General features: G+C 36.4%; 1 protein-coding gene across 2 annotated transcripts in view; it reads right to left on the reverse strand.

Moving 5' to 3' along the window:
* NTN1 (netrin 1) overlaps nucleotides 1-21,642 on the reverse strand; it is a 148,178-nt gene that overhangs the window by 30,776 nt on the left and 95,760 nt on the right. For both annotated transcript variants that reach the window (XM_081939817.1, XM_081939816.1), the window contains exon 5: nucleotides 17,461-17,514. In XM_081939817.1, the coding sequence (XP_081795943.1) occupies nucleotides 17,461-17,514 (54 nt within the window). The remainder of the gene's footprint in view (nucleotides 1-17,460; nucleotides 17,515-21,642) is intronic.

Here is a 21,642-nt window from a genome sequence, read left to right on the forward strand (position 1 = left end):
AAAGTCACCAGTGTGGCCAGAATTTGTAAAACAGGGTTTTCCAGTCCCAGGCATAGAAACTTATTTTTTATCTTCACATTAATGGATAGCAATCCAAATGGACCAATGAAGCAATCAAGGTCAGCATTAGCAACTCATGTAGATTGGATTCCATGAGGCTTTGAAAGGAGATGCAATTTGAATATAGATTTTGAGAAAGATAAAAGAATGAAACACTAAACTCTTCCTTCCTTATACCACATGTCATGCCCTTTCCCTCTCACCTTTGATAGTCTTGAATTGTATTAGAAGTAGGACAATATGCATTTTACTTTATATATTGTTGCTATCTTGCTGTGCTGTGCTAATATTTTATCTTCAACATGCTGTATCCAACACTAAGTAATGTTGGAAACATATTACTTCTGTGAAGAAATAAGTGCCTAGCTAAATGTGATTGATCTTAAGAATCTAAGACGGTTGGAACCAGTTGATACAGCACTTGGATGAGAGAATATCAGGAAATTCCAGGCTTGTATCCTAGGATGAAAGATAATCAGACCAAGAAAATATCTTTTTTTTTTAAACCAAGAAAACTACATAGATGTATCTATGGAGTCACCAGGAGCCGAATTTGATGTAAAAATAATTTAAATTCAACAGAGGTGAAACTAGCAGTTTTGGACAGAGGTGACTGCCAATACATTATAGTGGATAATATTTTTATCTTCTATTCATTTATTCTGTTTTAACGCAGACTAACTTCTAGTATATTGAAACAAGCATGTAATGGTGCAGTACCTTAATAAGCTTTATGTTTGGATGAAGTTCCCGCATTTCCAAGAAGAAATGCAAACTGACCCAATATTCTGAGATTTTCTGCAACTTTAAGAGAATGGCAACAAAGTACTAGTTGTCTGGCAAGAAAACATCCATATGCCAGTTTGTGAGGACTCTCCTAGACCTCAAATCCTAAAAGGTACGTAAAAATTAAGAACATGGCTGAATAAATAGAAATAATTTAAGAGAAGGTGCATGCTTTTGGATTGAAAAATAGGATATGGATTCAATTGATGAATAAGATGCCCTAATTGGTTGTGTTGGGTAACAACTTTTTGCAATTCCTGATCTGAATGTTTATGGGAGTTGAAATGCATTTCTGCTCCTTTCCCTGCTCTTGGAAGATACAAATGTTTTTTTCCCCCCCAAAAGATGAAATATTAAGTCTAGTTGCATTTTTTTTAAAAGATTGCAAGTTTGGAAATATACAGCTCCCTCTTTCATTCCTAGTCAAAACTACATGGATTTGAAAAGTAGCAGATTTTTTGAAAACACATCATATTTTAAAATCTCCAAGTAAGACAAAATGTAGGGCAGCTGTTTTGCCTCATTTGCTGTTTACGTATATTGTCAGAAATAATTTTATAGCTCGATGCCTTTCTTGCCACTTCACTACTTAATAATTCCTCTATTTTTTTTAGTGCTTCTTGTGACTCCCCAATAAGCAATCACTATAAGCCAACTACTGGTGTTTTCTTCTCTTAAGCAGCAACTAATAGGGTGTCCCACAATCTCCCCATCCCTGTATTAACCCCTTGAAAAAGGAAGATTTAGCATGCTAAATCAGGATGATATTCACATAGATTTTAAAGTAGTCATTAAATGTCTGGCATTAAAGCCATGGAACGCAGAACACTTCTTAAATAACAACACTACAGATATTTAGAGCCTAAAATGAAGTGCAACTTGGCATTAGTTGGGATACATAATACTCAGCAGAATTCCAGGCACTTGAGATACGGAGTGGCTAATGTCTACAGTACATTATGTTTTGGTTATAATTTGGGAGGAAACTGGTGCATATTGTTCACAGCACATTTATTTTATTATATCATCTATTACCCATTTTATTTATTTATTTATGATCTTTGGATTATGCTACGTCTTGAGATATCTTAAGCTTGGACTACTTATATGTCACTTTCCCAAAATGGCTTCTAGAAATCATTTTGATTAATTGTAATACAGCACAACATTCACATACAACTGGGGTCCTCCATGGCTGGGAACAGGAAGTAAATTCCTGTAAAGGATATTCATAGGATTTCATTGAATCCATCCACATGTAATCTTGTAACCATAGGCTGGGAATGATCTTAATGAGGTCAATTAAATCTTAGTTACAAAATCTGTGTAAACTCAGATTCAACGCACCACATGAGCTCAGAAAATGATTAATTAAGCAAAAGTTCAATTTCTACCTTGTAGTAAAGTGTCTCTAGAAAATGTTAAATAGAGAAGTTAAAGACAAAAGGGAGACTAGGAAACCTACCAGTGGAAACATTTCATTAAATAGGAATCAGGTTTTTTAAAAAATACTGGATATGCGCAATGAAAGCTGTGACAAACAAATCAAGAGAAAGGAAAGCGCCAAATTAATCTTCATCCAACACCATTTTTCAGAAGAGGAAACATATGAGAAGAAGAAATTCTTGTAATGTTTAGCCAAATGCTATCAGTTTTGAGGCATGGTAAGCAAAGAGAGAAAGATTATGGTTATCCATTTTCCATAGTTGACAATTTAGACCAGTGGTGGGTTCCTACTGGTTCAGATCGGTTCAGTAGTAATTTGGCGGCCTGGATTGCTGGAACCAGCAGAGACCCAAGCCTGCCACTCCCCCGAACCAGTTCTCCAGGTGGTGGCAACGACGCCATCTTGTTTTTCAGTTCTGCACATGCGCAGAACAATTTTAATTGCACTGCATATGCTCGTGCAGTGTGCATCAAGCATTCACACGCACAAAGTACGCCCATGGGCGAACCAGCAGTAGTGCCTGCTGGAACCCACCCCTGATTTAGACTATTACAGAAGAAAGAGCAGGAGGAGCCAGCCTTAGGTTTAACTCTATCCCAGAATAAATTATATGTATAAATAATATCTATTTACAGATAAACTACCTGATAACCTCAGAATATTTCAGAAGAGAAATGATCCACCACAGTTATGCAATTGCTGAAGAGCAGATGTGCAGTTAAAACCCAGAGAATGAAAGGATATCATAGGTAAAAGAAAAGCCAATATACTAAACCTGATACTGTACTAGTAGAAGACCAAAATCATTGTCTCTCTCTTATGTCAAAATATGTCTCAAAAAGGCCAGCCATTAGCAATTAATTCTTCATAGTGCAAGTATTTGCTATCCAACCAACCCTACAATTCTTCACTGTTATGCTTAGTCTCAATTTGTCCTTGGAGTAACTTTATTCATTTTAATATCTTCAGGATCAACATCAGAGCAGCAAATAGTTCCATGGATGACTGTAAAAATGTTTTTGGAGAGCCAGAGTTTGTTTTCTCTGCCAAGTAAGTACTGTTTCTGCCAAATATTTTGCTGCTTTAAGCGGTTCTGTGACTGTCTCTGCCATTATTTTGCAAACTTAGTTGGAATGGCATCCATTGAATGGATGAAGACCAAAGTTAGAATGTCTACAAAGGAAGCTGTGTGAAAAGGGTTTGCCTGGAACTACAATTCAGCATAAATGGATCTATCAGATGAATCTATGAGAAGCCTGATGCCATGAATTGCATAAGAAATATTTTTCTCAGCATGACCCTGCTTCAGAAAAGGCTTTGTGAAGTATGAGAATTAGCAAATACCTTCTTAAAAGAAAGTATTTCATGACATGAGATGAGATGAGATAATGAGAGATTCAACATAGTTACAAATGCTAGAAAACAGAGCAAAATTCTTTAGAGTTGTTCCAGAAGATAAGACAAGAAACAATGATCTTAAACTGCAAGGAAATAAATTTTGATCTGATATCAATAAATTCCTAACTATACCGTGTTTTTCTTTTGACCTCCGAAATAAGCGCTTGGCCTTATTTTCAGGGAGGTCTTATTATTTTTGTGGTGCAGGAGGAGGTGAGCATGGTCACCTTGTGCCTGCTGCTGTGTTGCGTGTCTCTGGACCTTCCACTCTTTTTGTGGCGCCCATTAGCATGACGGAAGGGGTGTGTGTGGTGGCTAGGGTTGTGGGAGCGGCTATAGGGTGTGTGAGTGCATGGGGCATGTTCCCGCCTCCTTTTCCACCCACTGACCTCGCCTCCTCACCTCGTGCTGTGCAAACAACCAGAGGAAATCACAGGACCGGCTGCGCATGCATTTAAATATTTTCAGGGAGGGTTTATTTTTAGGGGAGGGCTTATTTTAGCGCCTGCGCGCAAAAGCCCAATTGGGCTTATTATCTGGGGAGGTCTTATTTTCTGAGAAACAGAATAAGTGATTTCAACAATGGAACAAACTTGTCATGTGGCGTTTCTCCTTTCTAAACTCCAGCATATGATTGATTCTGAACTACAGTATTTGTTCCTGAATTGAGGAGAAGGCTGGGCCGGACTCCCTTTTAGCCCATCTGTTCTATGAACTTTTAATCGAGCAGGCCATACTTACATTAGAATGTGGAGAATGTTTGTTTCTTTAACTTTGGAAACAATTTCTTCCATTTCATATTTTTTAAATTTAGGGGAACAATTAGGGAAACAATAATTTCTGCTATGTCTATCTCTAAACAATGAGCAATATGCCAACTTCTCCTTTACATGCGCATCTAAAATCTGCCAATTTAATTTTTCCTCTATAGTTACTTTTTTGTTTTATTAAATATGGCTATTAAATAGCAGCTATTGTGAAGGACTGTTCGTTCTTCTTTTTGAACAAGGGCTGGAATAAAATATGTGTTTAATACATTCTAAACATTATCATTTTAACTACTTGTACAGGTTAAATATATCCAGATTTCTTTAAAATTCCCAGCAGCTGGAAGTTCAAAGCAAAGTGCATACTTCAATAAACATTTGACATCTGTTTTTTTAAATAGCTTGCTTTGTAATAGTATTGGCAATGGTGAGGTATGACTATCTAAATCAAATGGATAATTCCTCCCATCAAAAAGTCTGGCAATACCTAAAGCACAGTAGACACTTGATCCTTTTTGGAGAGCACAAAGCTTCCATCAGCCTTATCACTGATCCATGTTACAGGGAAGTGCCATTTACAACAAGCTACATCATTTATGATAAGCTACACTTCTGACCAAACTAACAGATATTTTGGAAATCATGCACTAACCTCAAAGACTTCAGTTCAAACAAACTGGACGCCGCCAATGAACGTTCAGCCTGAGGTCTTAAAGAGGGCATTACCTGCTTCTGAAAGGCTATAATGATGTCTGTTCTACCCGAATTGCCCATCTTAACGGAGCAATTCACAGGAGATAATATTTCCACTGTAATTTGTAAATTTACTCAGGTATGATTAAAACACAGATTTATATAAGCAGAGTAACAGTTTCAGTGCTTATAATGTCTAATTCAATAACACAAGCTCTCTCTCTCTCTCTCTCTCTCTCTCTCTCTCTCTCTCTCTCTCTCTCTCTCTCTCTCTCTCTCCCCGCCATATTGGGCATTCTAATAAAAATGAATTTGCATTTTCCCATGCTTACAGATTATCCCTCGAGGGCCCTTACTCATTTTAATTGTTCTACTATTAGGAAGAGAGACATCTCCTGATGGGAGATTTTTCATCTTCAGCTCTTCATGAGACCAGCAAGAGGAGAAATGGAGCCTCCTCCCTCACTATTTTGCAAACACTGCATTTGTACAGAATAAACTGGTGATGTGCCGTATCGTATGGAGTATTCTTTATTTTTCTTATTTGAGCAGGGTTTCCCCCCCTCCCCCACTATTTATGCTGGGAGGTGGGGAAGGAATGGATTTTGAGATACCTTTCTAAACATGTACAGTAATCTAGCTGAACTAGTGTTTTGCATAATTTACAACTATTTTGGAAAGATTATGACCATCCTTCCAATTTTCTTATTAGCAAATCTTTGTTTTTAATACTTTCTTTTGAGATAAAACATGGCTGTATTGGACTTCTTAGGCAATGTCCCACTAACATAAATTAACACCATTGCATTGGGATCCTTCTTTCTGGTCAGTTTGTACATCTCACACTGGGTTTTGGATGTCACACTTAAGTTCCAGATCACCCCTCCATCCACTAGGTTTATGATAAATTATTCTAGGACAGAGTCTTTTATAATATCTAGATAAGAACATTTGAATCTGAACAATTTATGCATACTTAATTAAAGTCACCCATTATCAGTCCTTCAATGAAGGAGAAGGGTGGTTTTTTCAATTTAATAAATAAACAAAATCAAATAAATTCCCCTTTGAATTTACCCCTTTGATCTCTTTCTCTATCCCAGCACCCTCTGAGCATTTTGCCAGTACTAAATTATTTCAGAGTGACATTGTCAGTCATAGTGATTTCCTGATGGTATCTAATTCCACATTTTATACTCCCAAGGTATCACTGAAAACTCCTGAGGTAATTTTCTTTATTCTTCTAGAGTATGCTTTCATAAGTGTATTTGATCATCATGCTAATATTTCACTTAAGGTCAGAGGTTTCAATATTAGCATTAAACTTATTCTTAACCCCTATATTCAAATATATGTAGCATGTTCATTTGACTTCTTTGAACGGCTATAATTTGCTCTGCGCACAGACCTACTTTTACCTCCCTTAAGTCTCAGCATCAAAAACATTTTCTGCCTGATTCCGATGCAATTATTCTTCCCATGCTGTTCACTCCCCAGCTTCTGTGGGTTTCTACAGGACATCTGAAATGGCTGTTGTTAATTTAAACACTTTTATAAGGACTCCCCTAACCAAATCTTATTTTTTAGAAGAAACGCTATAGGATCTGCTGCAACTGTTGGTTTAAGTGCTTTTGGGAACAGAAGGATGTGCTAAATCAGGGGTGGGTTCCTGCAAGTTCTAACCTCTTTTATAGAAAAGGTTCCACAAACCTAAAGTGCCGTTTAGAACCGGTTCCAGCTCCCCCCACTGCCTGTCCACACATCATAAAGATGAAGAGCGAGAGGAGGAATTCTGGGAGTTGAAGTCCAGAAGACTTAAAGCTGTCAAGTTTGAACACCCCTGAGGTTTTTTTTCTAAAGAGTTAGGGCTGCAAGGGTCTTGTAACTTGACAGCTTTAGGACTTGCGTGCTTCAAATGCCAGAGTTTCTGAGCCAACATTTTGGTTGCTAAGCAAGAGCGTTGTTAAGTGAGTTTCACCACATTTTACAAGTTGGCCACACCCATCCAGTCACATGGCCAGCAAGCCACTCCCACCCAGTCACATGGCTGGCAAGCCACTCCCACAAAGCAGGCCACATCTACAGAAGAGGTTCTAAAAAATTGGGAAACTCACCACTGTGCTGGATATAAACAGAACTAAAATGAACAAGTAAAGCTCCGTGAACTCTGCAGCAATCCCAGGAAAACATAACTGCTATTAACCTCACCCTTGGAACAAGAACACAGAAATGAACCTCCAGCAATATCTTTTCTTCTGGTTGAACAAGATTGATTGAAAAACAAATGGCTGCAAATAAAGCATGAAATTAGATTAAAGCCTCTCAGTTGGGGCTGCCAGCATTGAAATCATGAATTGGATGGGAAGCTGAGGCACTATGAAAAAGTGTGTGCCAATGGCCCTTCCTGGTGCCCACTTTATTATAATTTAGGATCATTGATGAAAATACAGTATGAAGAGCAGATGGCTGGCAGTTTCAAGGGGAGCTTAATGTTAACTAGCCTGAACAAAGCAGACTGACAGATAATTTCCAGCTTCCCAGATTTAAAAAGTGAACAACGAAATGGCTTGGTAGAACTTTTCTTTCAAAATAATCATACAACAGAGCATAGTCCATGCTTCCTATTTATGGAAAAATAAATAAGGAAAGGCTGAAATGTCTGGTTAAAAGCAAGATGGATCTTTTATAAACATCCCACAACAACAAAATCAACAAAGGCAGCTTGTCATTGTCCGAGAGCAATATAACTGATCAAAGATCCTCCTGCTTGAATATTTGCCATCTATCCAGCATCCCTTTGACAAGCCAATTGTATAAGATAACATAAAAAGGAGTAGCAAAAGCTTTGTCGAGCCCATCTAGATAGACATCCTGCCAAAGTAACACATTAAAAGTTAGTAGCCTTGGTGGATGTTTCTATCTCTTCAGGGACAATAATCCTTTTGAAATTCTTGATGGCCTTTGAACAGGTGAATAAGAAAAGAAGTGCCGGATTTATTCTCTGCAGCAGCTGGGACTGTGTAAGCGATGTACAAGTAGACCTAGACATACAGCCATTGGTTTAGTGACTGTTCAAAGTTAAAACGGCACTGAAAAAAGTAACTTATGACCATTTTTCACACTTGTGTCCGTTGCAGCATCCCCAAGGTCACATGATCAACATTTGGACACTTGACAACTGGCTCACATTTATAACGGTTGCAGGGTCCCGGGGTCATGTGATCCCCTTTTGCGACCTTCTGACAAGCAAAGTCAATGGGGAAGCCAGGTTCACTTTACAACGGTGTTACTAATTTAACTATGGCAGTAATTCACTTGACAACTGTGACAAGGAAGATCATAAAATGGGGCAACATTGACTTAACAACAGTCTCGCTTAGCAACATAAATTCGGGGCTCATTGTGGTCGTACGTTGAGAACTATCTGTGGTAGGACTAAGATAATATTTATTTTGTCAATATAGCGGACAGAAGGAGGAATCAGAAGCAGGTTACCCATAGGACACGTGATAAACTGCTTTTGCACTATGGCAGGAATCTTTGTGAAAAGATTCCTGGCTTTATTCAGATTTTGTTATGCTGCTAATTGGGAGGAGGAGAAATGAAGATAAGCCAAGCCAGCCGCAGCCATAAGTGCTTCAGGAATTTGGGCTGGCCTCAGTAGTGTGCCAAAATATCTGGATAACAGATGCACATTTTTAAACCACTGATGTGTACTAGAGCAAGAATTATCATAGATTTGCTTTTCCCTCACACATATCCTACTTCTCTTCTACTGATTCTTGTATTTGGAGTGGGTTATCATTGAAAATAGTGTTGAATTAAGTCACTAATATGGATTACTATATATCTATAGGTATATCTTTAGGTCTTGAGACAGAGAATGTATTTACAGCTGGGAGGAAGGACGGGAAGAAAAGCAAAAGTAAATTAGCAAGTGTTATGCACTCCACTATGTGCAGTATGCTGGATACCTCCTGTCCAGAGAATCTTCATTTTAGAACATTAAGATATGATAATCTATCTCAGTAACAACCAATAGCAAAGAGATTAATAACCTCAATATGACCAAAAAACAACATGATTCATCATATTTTGTGTGTGTGTTGATAACTGTATTGGTTGATTTGCATGTTGATGGTGGATGAGTATTTATTGACTGTAAAATGGAATGATATATTTTGACATCTGCCAAATGCCATATTGATTAATTAGGCTTCCAATTTCCTTTTAAAAAATAGTTGTTTTATTATTTCCTGATTTAAATTTTTTGCTAACCTATGGCACGCGTACCACAGGTGGCACGCAGATCCATATTTGCTGGCACACCAACCCTCTCAGCTCCGGCACGCCTGCGCCTGCTGGCCAACTTATTTTCAGCCTTCCAGAGGGCTGGGGGAGGCCGTTTTTCCCCCTCCCCAGGCTTTAGGAAAGCCTCCAGAACCTGGGAAGGGCAAAAACTTTCCTCCTGTATGGCCAGCATACGCGCATGCATGGGGGCGCGTGGGCGCATGGGCGAGGGCACGTTCGAGGAGAAGGAGTGGCTTATAAGTCGAATAAATAAATAAAATAAACATGTGCATGCATGGGGGGATGCACGGGGGGTGGGCGCATTCCATTGAGGGTCTGGGTACACAATTTTGGCATGGCTTTAGAAAAAGTTTAGCCATCGGTGACCTAGAGTCACAATAGCAAGATGCTAGTAGGACTGAGTTTTGTTATTAACTACATAATACACCGAGCTTCAGAATCATTTCAAAGCACAGCATTAAGTCCTTAAATGATTCCATTTCATACTAAAATTATTTATTTATTTGTCTACTATTTGTTACATTTTAGGGTATTCTGACCTTCTTTCAAATGTTGCAGGACTAGGATGAGTGCCACACAACCCTATTCTCAAGCTTAGATCTTGGAAGGGTAGTCAGAATTCCTAATTATATTTCAGAATGGTATCTAGAAGCACAATTAGATTAATGCATAGTTGCCTCAACCAATGTGAATCTATTCAATGTATACAATATATTAGAAAAGAATTAAAATACATTATGTTGCTACACTAAGGTCTAGTATATATAGTAAAATCAAAATATATCAATATGAAGAAAGAGCTTAACTGAATAAACTGAAAGCAGAATCAATCCAGATGATTTTTATTGAACTATGGTGCATCTCATTTTAAAAGTTTCCCTTACAGCTATCAGTTTGACTTATAGTTAGACTTCCTGAAAAACGTAGGTTATTAATTTCTATCTTATGGCTAGCTTCTTAGAAACTGCCATTCTGAAACAGTTATACAGTTTGAAAACCATTATTTATTTTTATTTGGAGAAGGAGGAAAACCAAATCCTCCCATTTTACAAAACAAAATGATTTATTTCGGCATAAGATGTGGTCTCACTTCACCTCAAGTTTTGCCAAAACTATTTGGCGTTAGAATAATAATATGGAGTAGAAAGAAAGAGGCATATAATAGTGCACAATTTACTTAAAATTCAAATTAAAAATAATTTGCATGGGAGTGATAGGGAGGAGAATAAAAATCGGTTGTCAAGGACATCCACACCTTCTTCTCTGTCTTCCAGCTCTGGCAAGATGTCCTATTGTAGCAAAGTAGCTATGTCAATGCACAAAATAAAAATAGAAAGAAAAAAGCTCAAACCCAAAGACTGAGGTGTAAAAACTTTGCTTTGTATTTGACAGCAAGCCAGAACCCCTGATGGGTGCCTTCTAACCTTTGGCATGACCTTTAGCTTCTCTCATTGTATAGAAGTTCCATTGTGAAACATCCTTGTTGAAAGCAAGGAGATGATGTAAGCTTACTGAGCACAATTTTGGACAGTAATAGGAGAGACAATATCAAGAGGTTGCTGAGATGCTTTATTATCCTCTCTATTGGCGCTTGAGTAATATTTGAAATCCAAGTATGGTTTATTGTTTCATGGAAACAAGGGTTGCAAAGTTGTAACCATTCAATCAATCATTATATTGTTCTACCATAACCAATGACAAACATTACAAAAAGATGGTTATAATCAGTGACGGTAAATAATTCATTGTCAGGAACATTTCTTGGTCAACTAGCTTATGTCTTTGCTAGTGACATTAAAATGACTGTAACCCTTTTAAATATCCTGAAACCCTATGAAGTCTGTGTAAATCATGGCGCCATTTGAATAATAACAATAAACATTTCTTGAATTTCTGAGATGGAAAAAATAATGAGACAAATTGTCAATTTGACTAAACTCTGTAGGCAGAATCACAGATGGTTTTGGAAAAATTGTCCTCTAAAATTGCTGATGAAGTTAAACTAAAAGCTATGAAGGCTAATCTGGAGAGGGTCTGCAGCGATTTATCTTGAGGGTAATATTATACATCATCATTATTATTTCTTTTATTTGTTAAACATGAAACTCAGTCTATTATTATTATTACTATGACTATGACCTCGACTATGATTATGATTATGATTATGATTATGATTATGATTATGATTATGATTATGATTATGATTATGATTATGATTATGATTATGATTATGATTATTATTATTATTATTATTATTATTATTATTATTATTATTTAGTTAATCTTTGGTGAGATTCACAGCCTTTGGGGCTGGTTGGTAGCTCAGCAGCTTGAGTCCTAACCGAGGACCTAGGAAATGTTAAGGTAACGTCAGAGGATATAAGCTGTTCCAAGTAGGATGGTTTTTTGTAGAATCAGAACGTTCAAGTCCGATAAATTTAGAATTTCGAAATAGTGAGGTAGCCTTGTAGGTATTGCTCCAAGGGCTCCAATTACAACTGTATTATTATTATTATTATTATTATTATTATTATTATTATTATTATTATTATTATTATTATTATTATTATTATTATTATTATTATTATTATTATTATTATTATTATTATTATTATTATAGGATTGTATCACAGCGGCCAGTTGATTCTCCGGATTTGGCATTGATTACTAGTCGGGCCCCACCCAGGGGCCTAGGACGTTGTAACGTATTTTCGTAATATACGTGCAGATCCAAGCAGTGCAGCTTTTTGCATTTGACTGATGGTGATTTTGTCAAGTTTTAACTGTTTTAAATGTAATTCCAGTGCTTTTGGAATAGCACCCAGTGTGCCGATTACCACTGGAATTACCACTGCTGGTTTGTGCCATAATAGTTGGATTTCAATTTTTAAGTCCTGGTATTTCGTGACTTTTTCATGTTCCTTCTCCTCAATCCTGCTATCACCTGGTATTGCGATGTCTATGATTGTAACCTTCTTTTTCTCAACCAGTGTGATGTCTGGTGTGTTATGCGCCAGTATTTTGTCTGTTTGTATACGAAAATCCCACAGGATCTTGACCATCTGATTTTCGGTGACTTTTTCAGGCTTATGTTCCCACCAGTTTGTTGTTGTTTTAATATTATAATTTTTGCACAAATTCCAGTGGATCATTTGTGCTACTGAATTGTGCCGCAATTTATACTCAGTCTGCGTGATTTTTTTACAGCAGCTGAGTATGTGGTCAACAGTTTCATCAACTTCTTTGCAGAGTCTGCATTTGGCATCATCAGAGGATTTTTCGATTTTGGCCTTAATGGCATTTGTTCGGATAGCTTGTTCTTGCGCAGCCAGGATTAGTGACTCTGTTTCTTTCTTTAATGTACCTGTTGTTAACCATAACCAAGTTTTTTCACTGTCCACTTTATCTTTTATTTTTTCCAGAAATTGACCATGTAAGGCTTTGTTCTGCCAACTCTCCATTCTTGATTTTATCACATCTTTTCTGTATTCTTGTTTCGTCTGTTGGGCCTTCAGTACATTTTTGTTCTTTACTTCGATTAATAGATGTTCTTGACTTTCTTTTAAATAATCAGCTAGTGCATGTTTTTCTTCTTCAACTATTTGCTTCACTTGTAATAATCCTCTGCCACCTGATTTTCAGGGCAGGTATAATCTATCAGTATCACCGCGTGGATGTAAACTGTAGTGCATTGTCATTAGTTTCCTGGTTTTTCGGTCCAAAAGGTCCAAATCAGCTTGTGTCCAGTTAACTATACCAGCTGTGTATCTTATAACTGGTATTGCCCAGGTATTTATGGCCTTGATTGTATTTCCACCATTTAATTTAGATTTCAAAATTTTCCTAACTCTGTTGGTGTACTCTCTCCTGACAATAGTTTTTGCTTGTCCATGTTTGATGTTATCCAACTGCAAAATGCCTAAGTATTTGTAGGCTTCATTTTCGTTGCATTTAATTAGTTGACCATTGGGCATTTCAATTCCCTCACATGTAGTGATTTTGCCCCTTTTTATGGATACAGTGGCACATTTTTCCATGCCAAACTGCATTGAAATATCAGTGCTGAATACTCGGACTGTGTTTGTCAGTGATTGGATTTCTATTTCTGACTTTCCATAGAGTTTCAAATCATCCATATATAATAAATGTGAAATTTTTTCAGCTTCTTTGGCTGTTTGGTAGCCTAATTTCATTTTTTTAAAGATTACTGATAGTGGGATCATCGCGATGATGAAGAGAAGAGGTGAAAGTGAATCAGCCTGGAAAATTCCTCGCTTGATATTAACCAAGTTCTCATTCCCTACTGCCAACTCAGTTCTCCATTGTTTCATCGCCTTTTCAGTGAAGGATGTAATATTTTTACTAATGCCAGTTGTTTCTAAGCATTTTATGATCCAACTATGTGGCAATGAGTCGAATGCTTTTTTATAATCAATCCAGACTATATTCAAGTTCGTTTTTCTTTTCTTACAATTTTCTAATATCATTTTATCAATCAGGAGCTGATCTTTTGTACCCCTGCTCCTTCTTTTATTGCCTTTTTGCTCTACTGGCAAGATGTTGTTTGTTTCCAAATTATCCATAATGTAATCTGCAATAATGCCTGTGAGTAATTTAAAGGTTGTTGGCAAGCATGTTATTGGTCTGTAGTTTTCAGGTATTATTATTATTATTATTATTATTATTATTATTATTATTATTATTATTATTATTATTATTATTATTATTATTATTGTTGTTGTTGTTGTTGTTATAGTTGCTTATTTCATGATGGGTTGCTTATCACATGTTAACATTATATGAAATTGGAAGGGCTCAAGATATCAACCTAATCCAGATAGGTTAAAATACTAGGCTGTAACAACAAGATATCTTCTAACAGGGAACAATGTGAAGTATTACATTTAGGGAAGAAAACAAAACTAAGAAAAATACTTCAGAGAAGGATTTGGATTGATCATTGATCTCAAGCTAAATATGGGAAGTGATATGAAATAGGTTCTAGAAAGGTTCCAATGCAATTCTGGATTCAAACTGCCTCAAATATGTGTCATTCCCCTGTACTTTGTACAGTGAGATCCCACATGTGCATCTCACCCAAAAAATATTCAGACTAGAAACATGATAAGTGGATAACAAAGATTATACAAGGATTTGAGTACATGCCCTGTGAAGACAGGCTGAAGGAACTTGAGATGAGTTCACTTCCATAAATATATACCAAACAGAAAATAGCCAGATGTGATTTTTCATTCCCACAGAGCCTAAGATAATAAATAACAAGTACGGTTACAATTACCTAGCTTTTGTTTAAATATTAAGAAAAAAACTTCTGATGGTAAGATCATGTGGTGTGCATTCTCCAGTTCTGGAGATTTTTTAAAATAAGTTGGATTCAAATTAATTGGTTTTCTGCACATTGCAAAGAGTTGATCTAGAGCAGTGTTTCTCAAACTTGGCGACTTTAAGTCCTGTGGACTTCAACTCCCAGAATTCCCCAGCCAGCTATGCTGGCTGGGGGATTCTGGGAGTTGAAGTCCACAGGACTTAAAGTCGCCAAGTTTGAGAAACACTGATCTAGAGGATTCTTTTGGTCCCTTTCAACTCCACCATGATTCTGTAGTCTTACTACAATATCATCATTTGCAGAAAAATATAAAATCATTGAACACATCTATAAGCTATCTCTTCTTTAAAAAATAGTAACTAATCTTACAGATTAACTTTTTCAAGCAGAATCTACTATCCCTTGGAAAGGAGGACAAATAATCTATCTCTTTCCTAATTTTTGCCAGTTACAGTAACTATTATGGTTGCTTATTGTGGCATTAGGATTACTAATCTCCCATCCCTTTAAGAATGTATAATCAAAGAGGATAACAATAGCCAAAGAGTTATGAAATAAAACTAGGACTAGTCTTTTCATTTTTAATTCTAAAACTAAGCTTAATCTTCACTTTTGACCTTTTAAAAGTAAAAAAAATACATTTCTCCCAGGTTTTTATTTTTACAAATTTAGTAGGACTTTTACAAAAAAAAAAAAAAAAGACCGAAGTTCTCCATTCATGTACAGACTGAATACATATGATTTGAACAAAATTAGGAAAGAGAGTCCAAATTCAGTCAATCTCTAGGCAAAACAAAAATATTCCCTTCTCTAGCCTTTTGTCCTGCCCAGCTCTGATCGGTTAATGCATTTGCATAATTGCATTGCTATTGGAAATGAGGCACTGTAAAGACAAGATGAAATAGATCATATCTCATGACAATCTACTCCTAACTTTGTGGGAAATATTAGGAACATGCTAATATAACTTAACTCCACAACACTGAACAGTTTCCAGTTAATATTTCCACACCGATTGACCAAAGTATCCACACTAGCTTTTTAAACAATGCTAACCTTATATTAATGTAAGAGCAAAAAAGACTTGTCACAAAAAAAAACCTTGCATTAAAAATATGAAATAGAAGATTCATGAATATCATCAGGACGAAACTCATGCTGGATTTCATAACATGGTTCATGCACCGTATTGTTCACTTGGAACAATACTTTTACATCATTGAAGTTAATTTAATTGAAATAGGACTTAATGGGCAAGCTTTTTTTTTTTATAATATCCCCCCTCCCAAAACGCAGATAGGATTTGCAAGAATGACTGAATGACGGAGAAAATAGGAGATGATTTGGGGTACATGTTAGTATTATACCTTATAATATGTAGGGAGGGTGGTTTTTTTTACATCATTTCATATTGTTTGTATTCATTTCATATTGTTTGGACTTCAGTCTCAAAGAATAATATAGGTGACAAGTTACTTGATCAAAATTCAGCAGGAAATGAGATGTAGCTCCAAAGATTATACAAAATGATCAAGTGAGTTATTTTTCCTTGCCCAGCAGCAATCATTCTCTTGAAAATGTCATCTCTTTATGATAATAAGACACTTAAAAAAAACCTCCATTATCATCTGTGTAGGTTATTTATGTTTATGTTTTGTTTCTCATGGTTCATAAGATGGGACTAGTCTACCTACTACTTTAAACTCTTCATAATGGGAAAAGTTCTCTTATCTATAGAATGTTCCCATTTCTCTGGCCTGGGAAATGAATGTGGAGTTTGAGATGTAAAATAATGATGTCAAAGAAAGGTATTAGTGAGACAGAGGGAAACCTCTATAAAGCATAATCAGCACATTGGTTGGCAGTTCCAATCCTGTTACCCAGGTTTGCAAGCAGTAGGTAATATGTCTACTTACAAAGGCTATATGCTACTGCTACTCCAATAGCTCAAATCACAGTAAGCACACACTCATTCCACATGTCTGAGTCACATAAAAAGAAACTCAGCAGATTGTTAGACTAGCCTTGTGTGATCTGCACTGACTTTGCTAATAAATTGCTTCTCTTTCCTTGGCTACTTTATAGTAAACAACCTTATAACAAAAGCCAAATTATCACATATAGGCTTTTGTAGATAAACTTGGTGCTTTAAACTGATCTGGCTGGTTCTGGGGAGCTTTGTAAAAAAATTGTTTGCCATATTTTATTTATTAGTTGATACTTTCCAAATCAGATAGAGATGGCCCTGGCCAGAGATCTACATACTCTAGGAAATAATAAGTATTACATTTTTTACTATATTACCTATAGTATTACATATTTACTGAAATGGTATAAGTTCTCCTGCTTGAGTTGGATGCTGGACTAGAAGACTTTCAAGGTCCCTTTCAGCTCTATTCTGTTCTAATTCTAATACTATATTCTTTAGTAACATACACGGTCATGAAAGCAGGCATTTTTTTTAGCAAATTATTAAATATCCAAAACAAGCTTAGATATCACACGCTTCAGGTTAAACCAATATCAATATCCTTTAAATTTAAGCATTCAATTTAAATATTTAAGCGTTCAATTTGATATTTAATGATGATCGTGATGGTGATATAATAATAGTAATGAAAAAAAATCAAATAACAATGATAATAGTATACCTGCAGGCTTCTCTGTGCTGCTGGCCACAGTGGTAGGAGGAACAACAGGAATCTCTGTGGGCAAAAAGAAAAAGTGGACAGAAAAAAGAACAAACAAATAGGGAAATGTATTATTTTCTAGCTAAGGAATTGGGCAATTTTATACTAGCAGATAGGTGACTGCAAAAACCATCATTTCAGAGAGGTGACAAGATCATCCCTAGGCCACACACAGATGGAGAAGCTAATAACTTACCCCACAATTTGGAATCACTATCTACACAAAATTACATTCAGGAGAGGCTGCCACCTAGCTATCATAGCAAACAGTAGCAACACCTATACTAATCTTGATATATACCCACAAATTCAGTAATTGAAAGCAACACTCGTATTTCTGGAAATCATATCTTTTTCTAGGAATTTCAAAACAAAAACAAAAAACTGGTGTTATGCATTTGCGGCCCATTCTTCACACAATTTAGAGGTTCCATTACTGAAACTGTTTTCCCCCTTCATGGCAGATCTAAGAATATTCTACATTGATGGGGAAGCAGTAATTCAGGGACTAATTGTTCTCTTTAATTTCCACTTTTCCATACAAAATCAACAGTACTTAAAATAGCTGTCTTTCTGAAGAGAGACTTTTATCTATCTTTCTATCAGTAAAGTTAATATCAGCATTCCAACATGAAAGGGGAGATTGGGTTCATGTCCAATGGCTATAATTGTAACTTCTAGATGCTGATTATCTTTCACATAGTAATATAATATGCATTTAAGATATCTTTTGCTTTCTGGTGAAGTATAGAGTTTATAGACAAAGTGTATGCATCTGCAGCATGTATTTTGTTTTTATTAAAAGAGCAATAAAATCTTATTCTCCAACTGTCTCTGTTTCCTATCTCATTTTAGAATGAATAAAACTATAAGTAGAACAATGCTGTTTTTACAACCATTGGGTGTACTAAACTAAAAATAGATTTGTAGTTAAAGATATGTTTAATTGACAAGGAGTGCCTATAACATTAATTGCTCCATTAGAGAGTTCACTATGTTAATCTTTTGCAGCTAAAAGCAATAAATCCCAAAGGGGAAAAATAGTTTGAAATCCTTATTCCATTCTTTCCAGTAGCGTTCTTATATGAGTTTTCTACTCTCTGGAGTTAGAATTTGTTTGTATTATTATTAATTCTGCTCTCAGATTCACAGATAACTTTATATCAAAAGTATATTGATGATAGTCTGTTTCTCATAATACTATAAGTGCTTGTAGATATTTTCAGCAAGTTATGTCTGACAATGGTGATAGTAAATTTAATCAATAATATTCAAGGAGTGTATGACACTATTGTTTCTTCAATTAGGCAGCAGCCATGTCTGCTTAGCATCAGGAAAACAGTGGTATTACATACCTCCATCTGAACAATAATACAGGAATATATTTTGGGATACATAATTTCATTTATTAGAATTACATCTTAAGAATTTGTTTTGGGTCTCTAGCAAAGACTTGTTTCTTTCAACCATATTCTCTTTTTTCTGCATTAGAGCCAAGGAAACAATGTACTGGCACAATATAAAAGTTTTCTGCTCCATTGTTATTCTTCAAAGTTGCTATAAATGTAGCTTGGCTCTTTATAACAACATTTCTTAAAAACCAACACAGCAAAGTAAAACATTGTTAAGAATTTCACCACAATAAATCTGTTTACAGTAGCAGCGGTTGCAAGGAGGGTGGGGCGATGACATTAATGAATGCTTTCATTATTCTACAGCAATTAGTATACATGCAGCACGATTAATAAGAACTACTTTTGTTTTTTGAGGGCTTTTTACATTCCTATAATCAATTGGCTGCTGGAGCTTCTTCCCTCATTCATGGCAACAACCAATATTTACCTAAATATAAAAGAGAACACAATTCCCAAGGTTTGAACACAACATCCACTGGTAAGTAGTATGATCTTCATCAACTGGATGAAGCCATGTTGATAAAGAGATTAAAAACAGTTGGATTCCCAACCTCTCAATCTGAAGTCAAGTGCACACGTAGGATTTGCTTCATTTCATGTTACTCCGAAATGTATCGCTTTATTATCTCCTGTACATGTAAATGAATGCAACTCTGGCAGCTGAGGAGGCACATGCGGTTTCTCCTCTCCTGTCAGCCATCACTATATGCAGTAAATTGGGCTCAGAAATAGCGATTGAACCAAAGTCACTCTGAGCTTCCACCTGGGAAAAGATGCCCCAACTCTCCGGAAACCTAACTTTCAGTTATATGGAATGGCATATAGAACAAAAAGTGGCATCTTAAGATAGGTGAAGAGCGGGGTACAACTGGATTTTTCTTTGCAGGCTTTGCACCATGTAAACTGTGTACATGAAGAGAAGCCTCGGGCATCAATGAATTCTCTAAACTGAAGGAGGATATTCCCAGAAGACCACATAGCTACATCCATGGATGCATCTCTCTTGAAGTCATAACTACCTCATAGCTAGTCATCAACTCCCTTCCATTCGTAATATAGATCTGGAAGCAACATCATTTGTTTACTAAAGTGATTGTGTAAGCAAGATAGGACAGATTCATTGTTTATATGCATGTCAGTCATGAAATAGGAGATTTTGCAGAATTAGAATTGTGGGCTACTATTATTGTTCTTTTACTAAATATCCATTAAGATGAGAGATTGATGTGAAATATACCAGTGTAAATAGAATCCAATTTAAAAAGACAAAGTTGCATTAGCTTTATCACTCTATCACTTTATCATAGGACTAGATTTTTATGTTTTACAATTTGCTACAATTTTTTGTTTGTGTGTATGTGTATGTGTATGTGTATGTGTATGTATGTATGTATGTATGTATATATGTGTGTGTGTGTGTGTGTTGTATTTGTGCTGATAAATAAATAAAGGGAGACTTTATTTATAAAGGGAGGCATACCAGGGGTTGTAACACAAATATATATATTGTGCTGATAAATAAATAAATGCATATATACATATATACATATATACATATATACATATATACATATATACATATATACATATATACATATATACATATATACATATATACATATATACATATATACATATATACATATATACATATATACATATATACATATATACATATATACATATATACATATATACATATATACATATATACATATATACATATATACATATATACATATATACCAGTGGTGGGTTCCTGCTGGATCGCACCGGATCGCGCGCGCTCCCTTTCAGCGCTCCACCTGGCTTGCGCGCTCTCTTTCAGCGCTACACCTGGCTTGCGCGCTCTCTTTCAGCGCTCCACCTGGCCTCGCGCTCCCTTCCGGCGCTGAAACCGGAAGTACAGTCTTGCCCCGCCCCTGGCGAAGCAACGACGCCTTTCTGCGCTCCACCAGCTCGGCTGGGAACGGAGATGTTTCCTCAGCGGAGCGGAGCGCCTGAAAAGACTTTTCAGGCGCCCCGCTCCGCTGAGGAAACATCTCCGTTCCCAGCCGAGCTGGTGGAGCGCAGAAAGGCGTCGTTGCTTCGCCAGGGCCGGGCAAAACTGTACTTCCGGTTTCAGCGCCGGAAGGGAGCGCGAGGCCAGGTGGAGCGCTGAAAGGGAGCGCGCAAGCCAGGTGGAGCGCTGAAAGAGAGCGCGCAAGCCAGGTGGAGTGCTGAAAGGGAGCGCGCGAGCCAGGTGGAGCGCTGAAAGGGAGCGCGCGCGATCCGGTGCGATCCGGGAGGAACCCACCACTGATATATACATATATACATATACACACACACACACACACACACACACACACACACACACACACACACACACACACACACACACACACACACACACACACACACACACACATATATATATATATATATATATATATATATATATATATATATATATATATATATATATATATATATATTTGTGTTACAACCCCTGGTATGCCTAAATATGGGAGGAAGGTCACACTCCCTCTTTCTGTCCTTCGGCTTCATCTAGCTCGAAATAGATCTATCCTAGTCTCCCTTTATTTATTTATCAGTACAAATACAACACACACACACACACACACACACACACACACACACACACACACACACACACATATATATATATATATATATATATATATATATATATATATATATATATATATATATAATGTTTTCGTAG

The sequence above is a fragment of the Natrix helvetica genome (assembly GCF_964273705.1).
Source record: "Natrix helvetica genome assembly, chromosome: 1".
Taxonomy (NCBI): Eukaryota; Metazoa; Chordata; class Lepidosauria; order Squamata; family Natricidae; genus Natrix; species Natrix helvetica.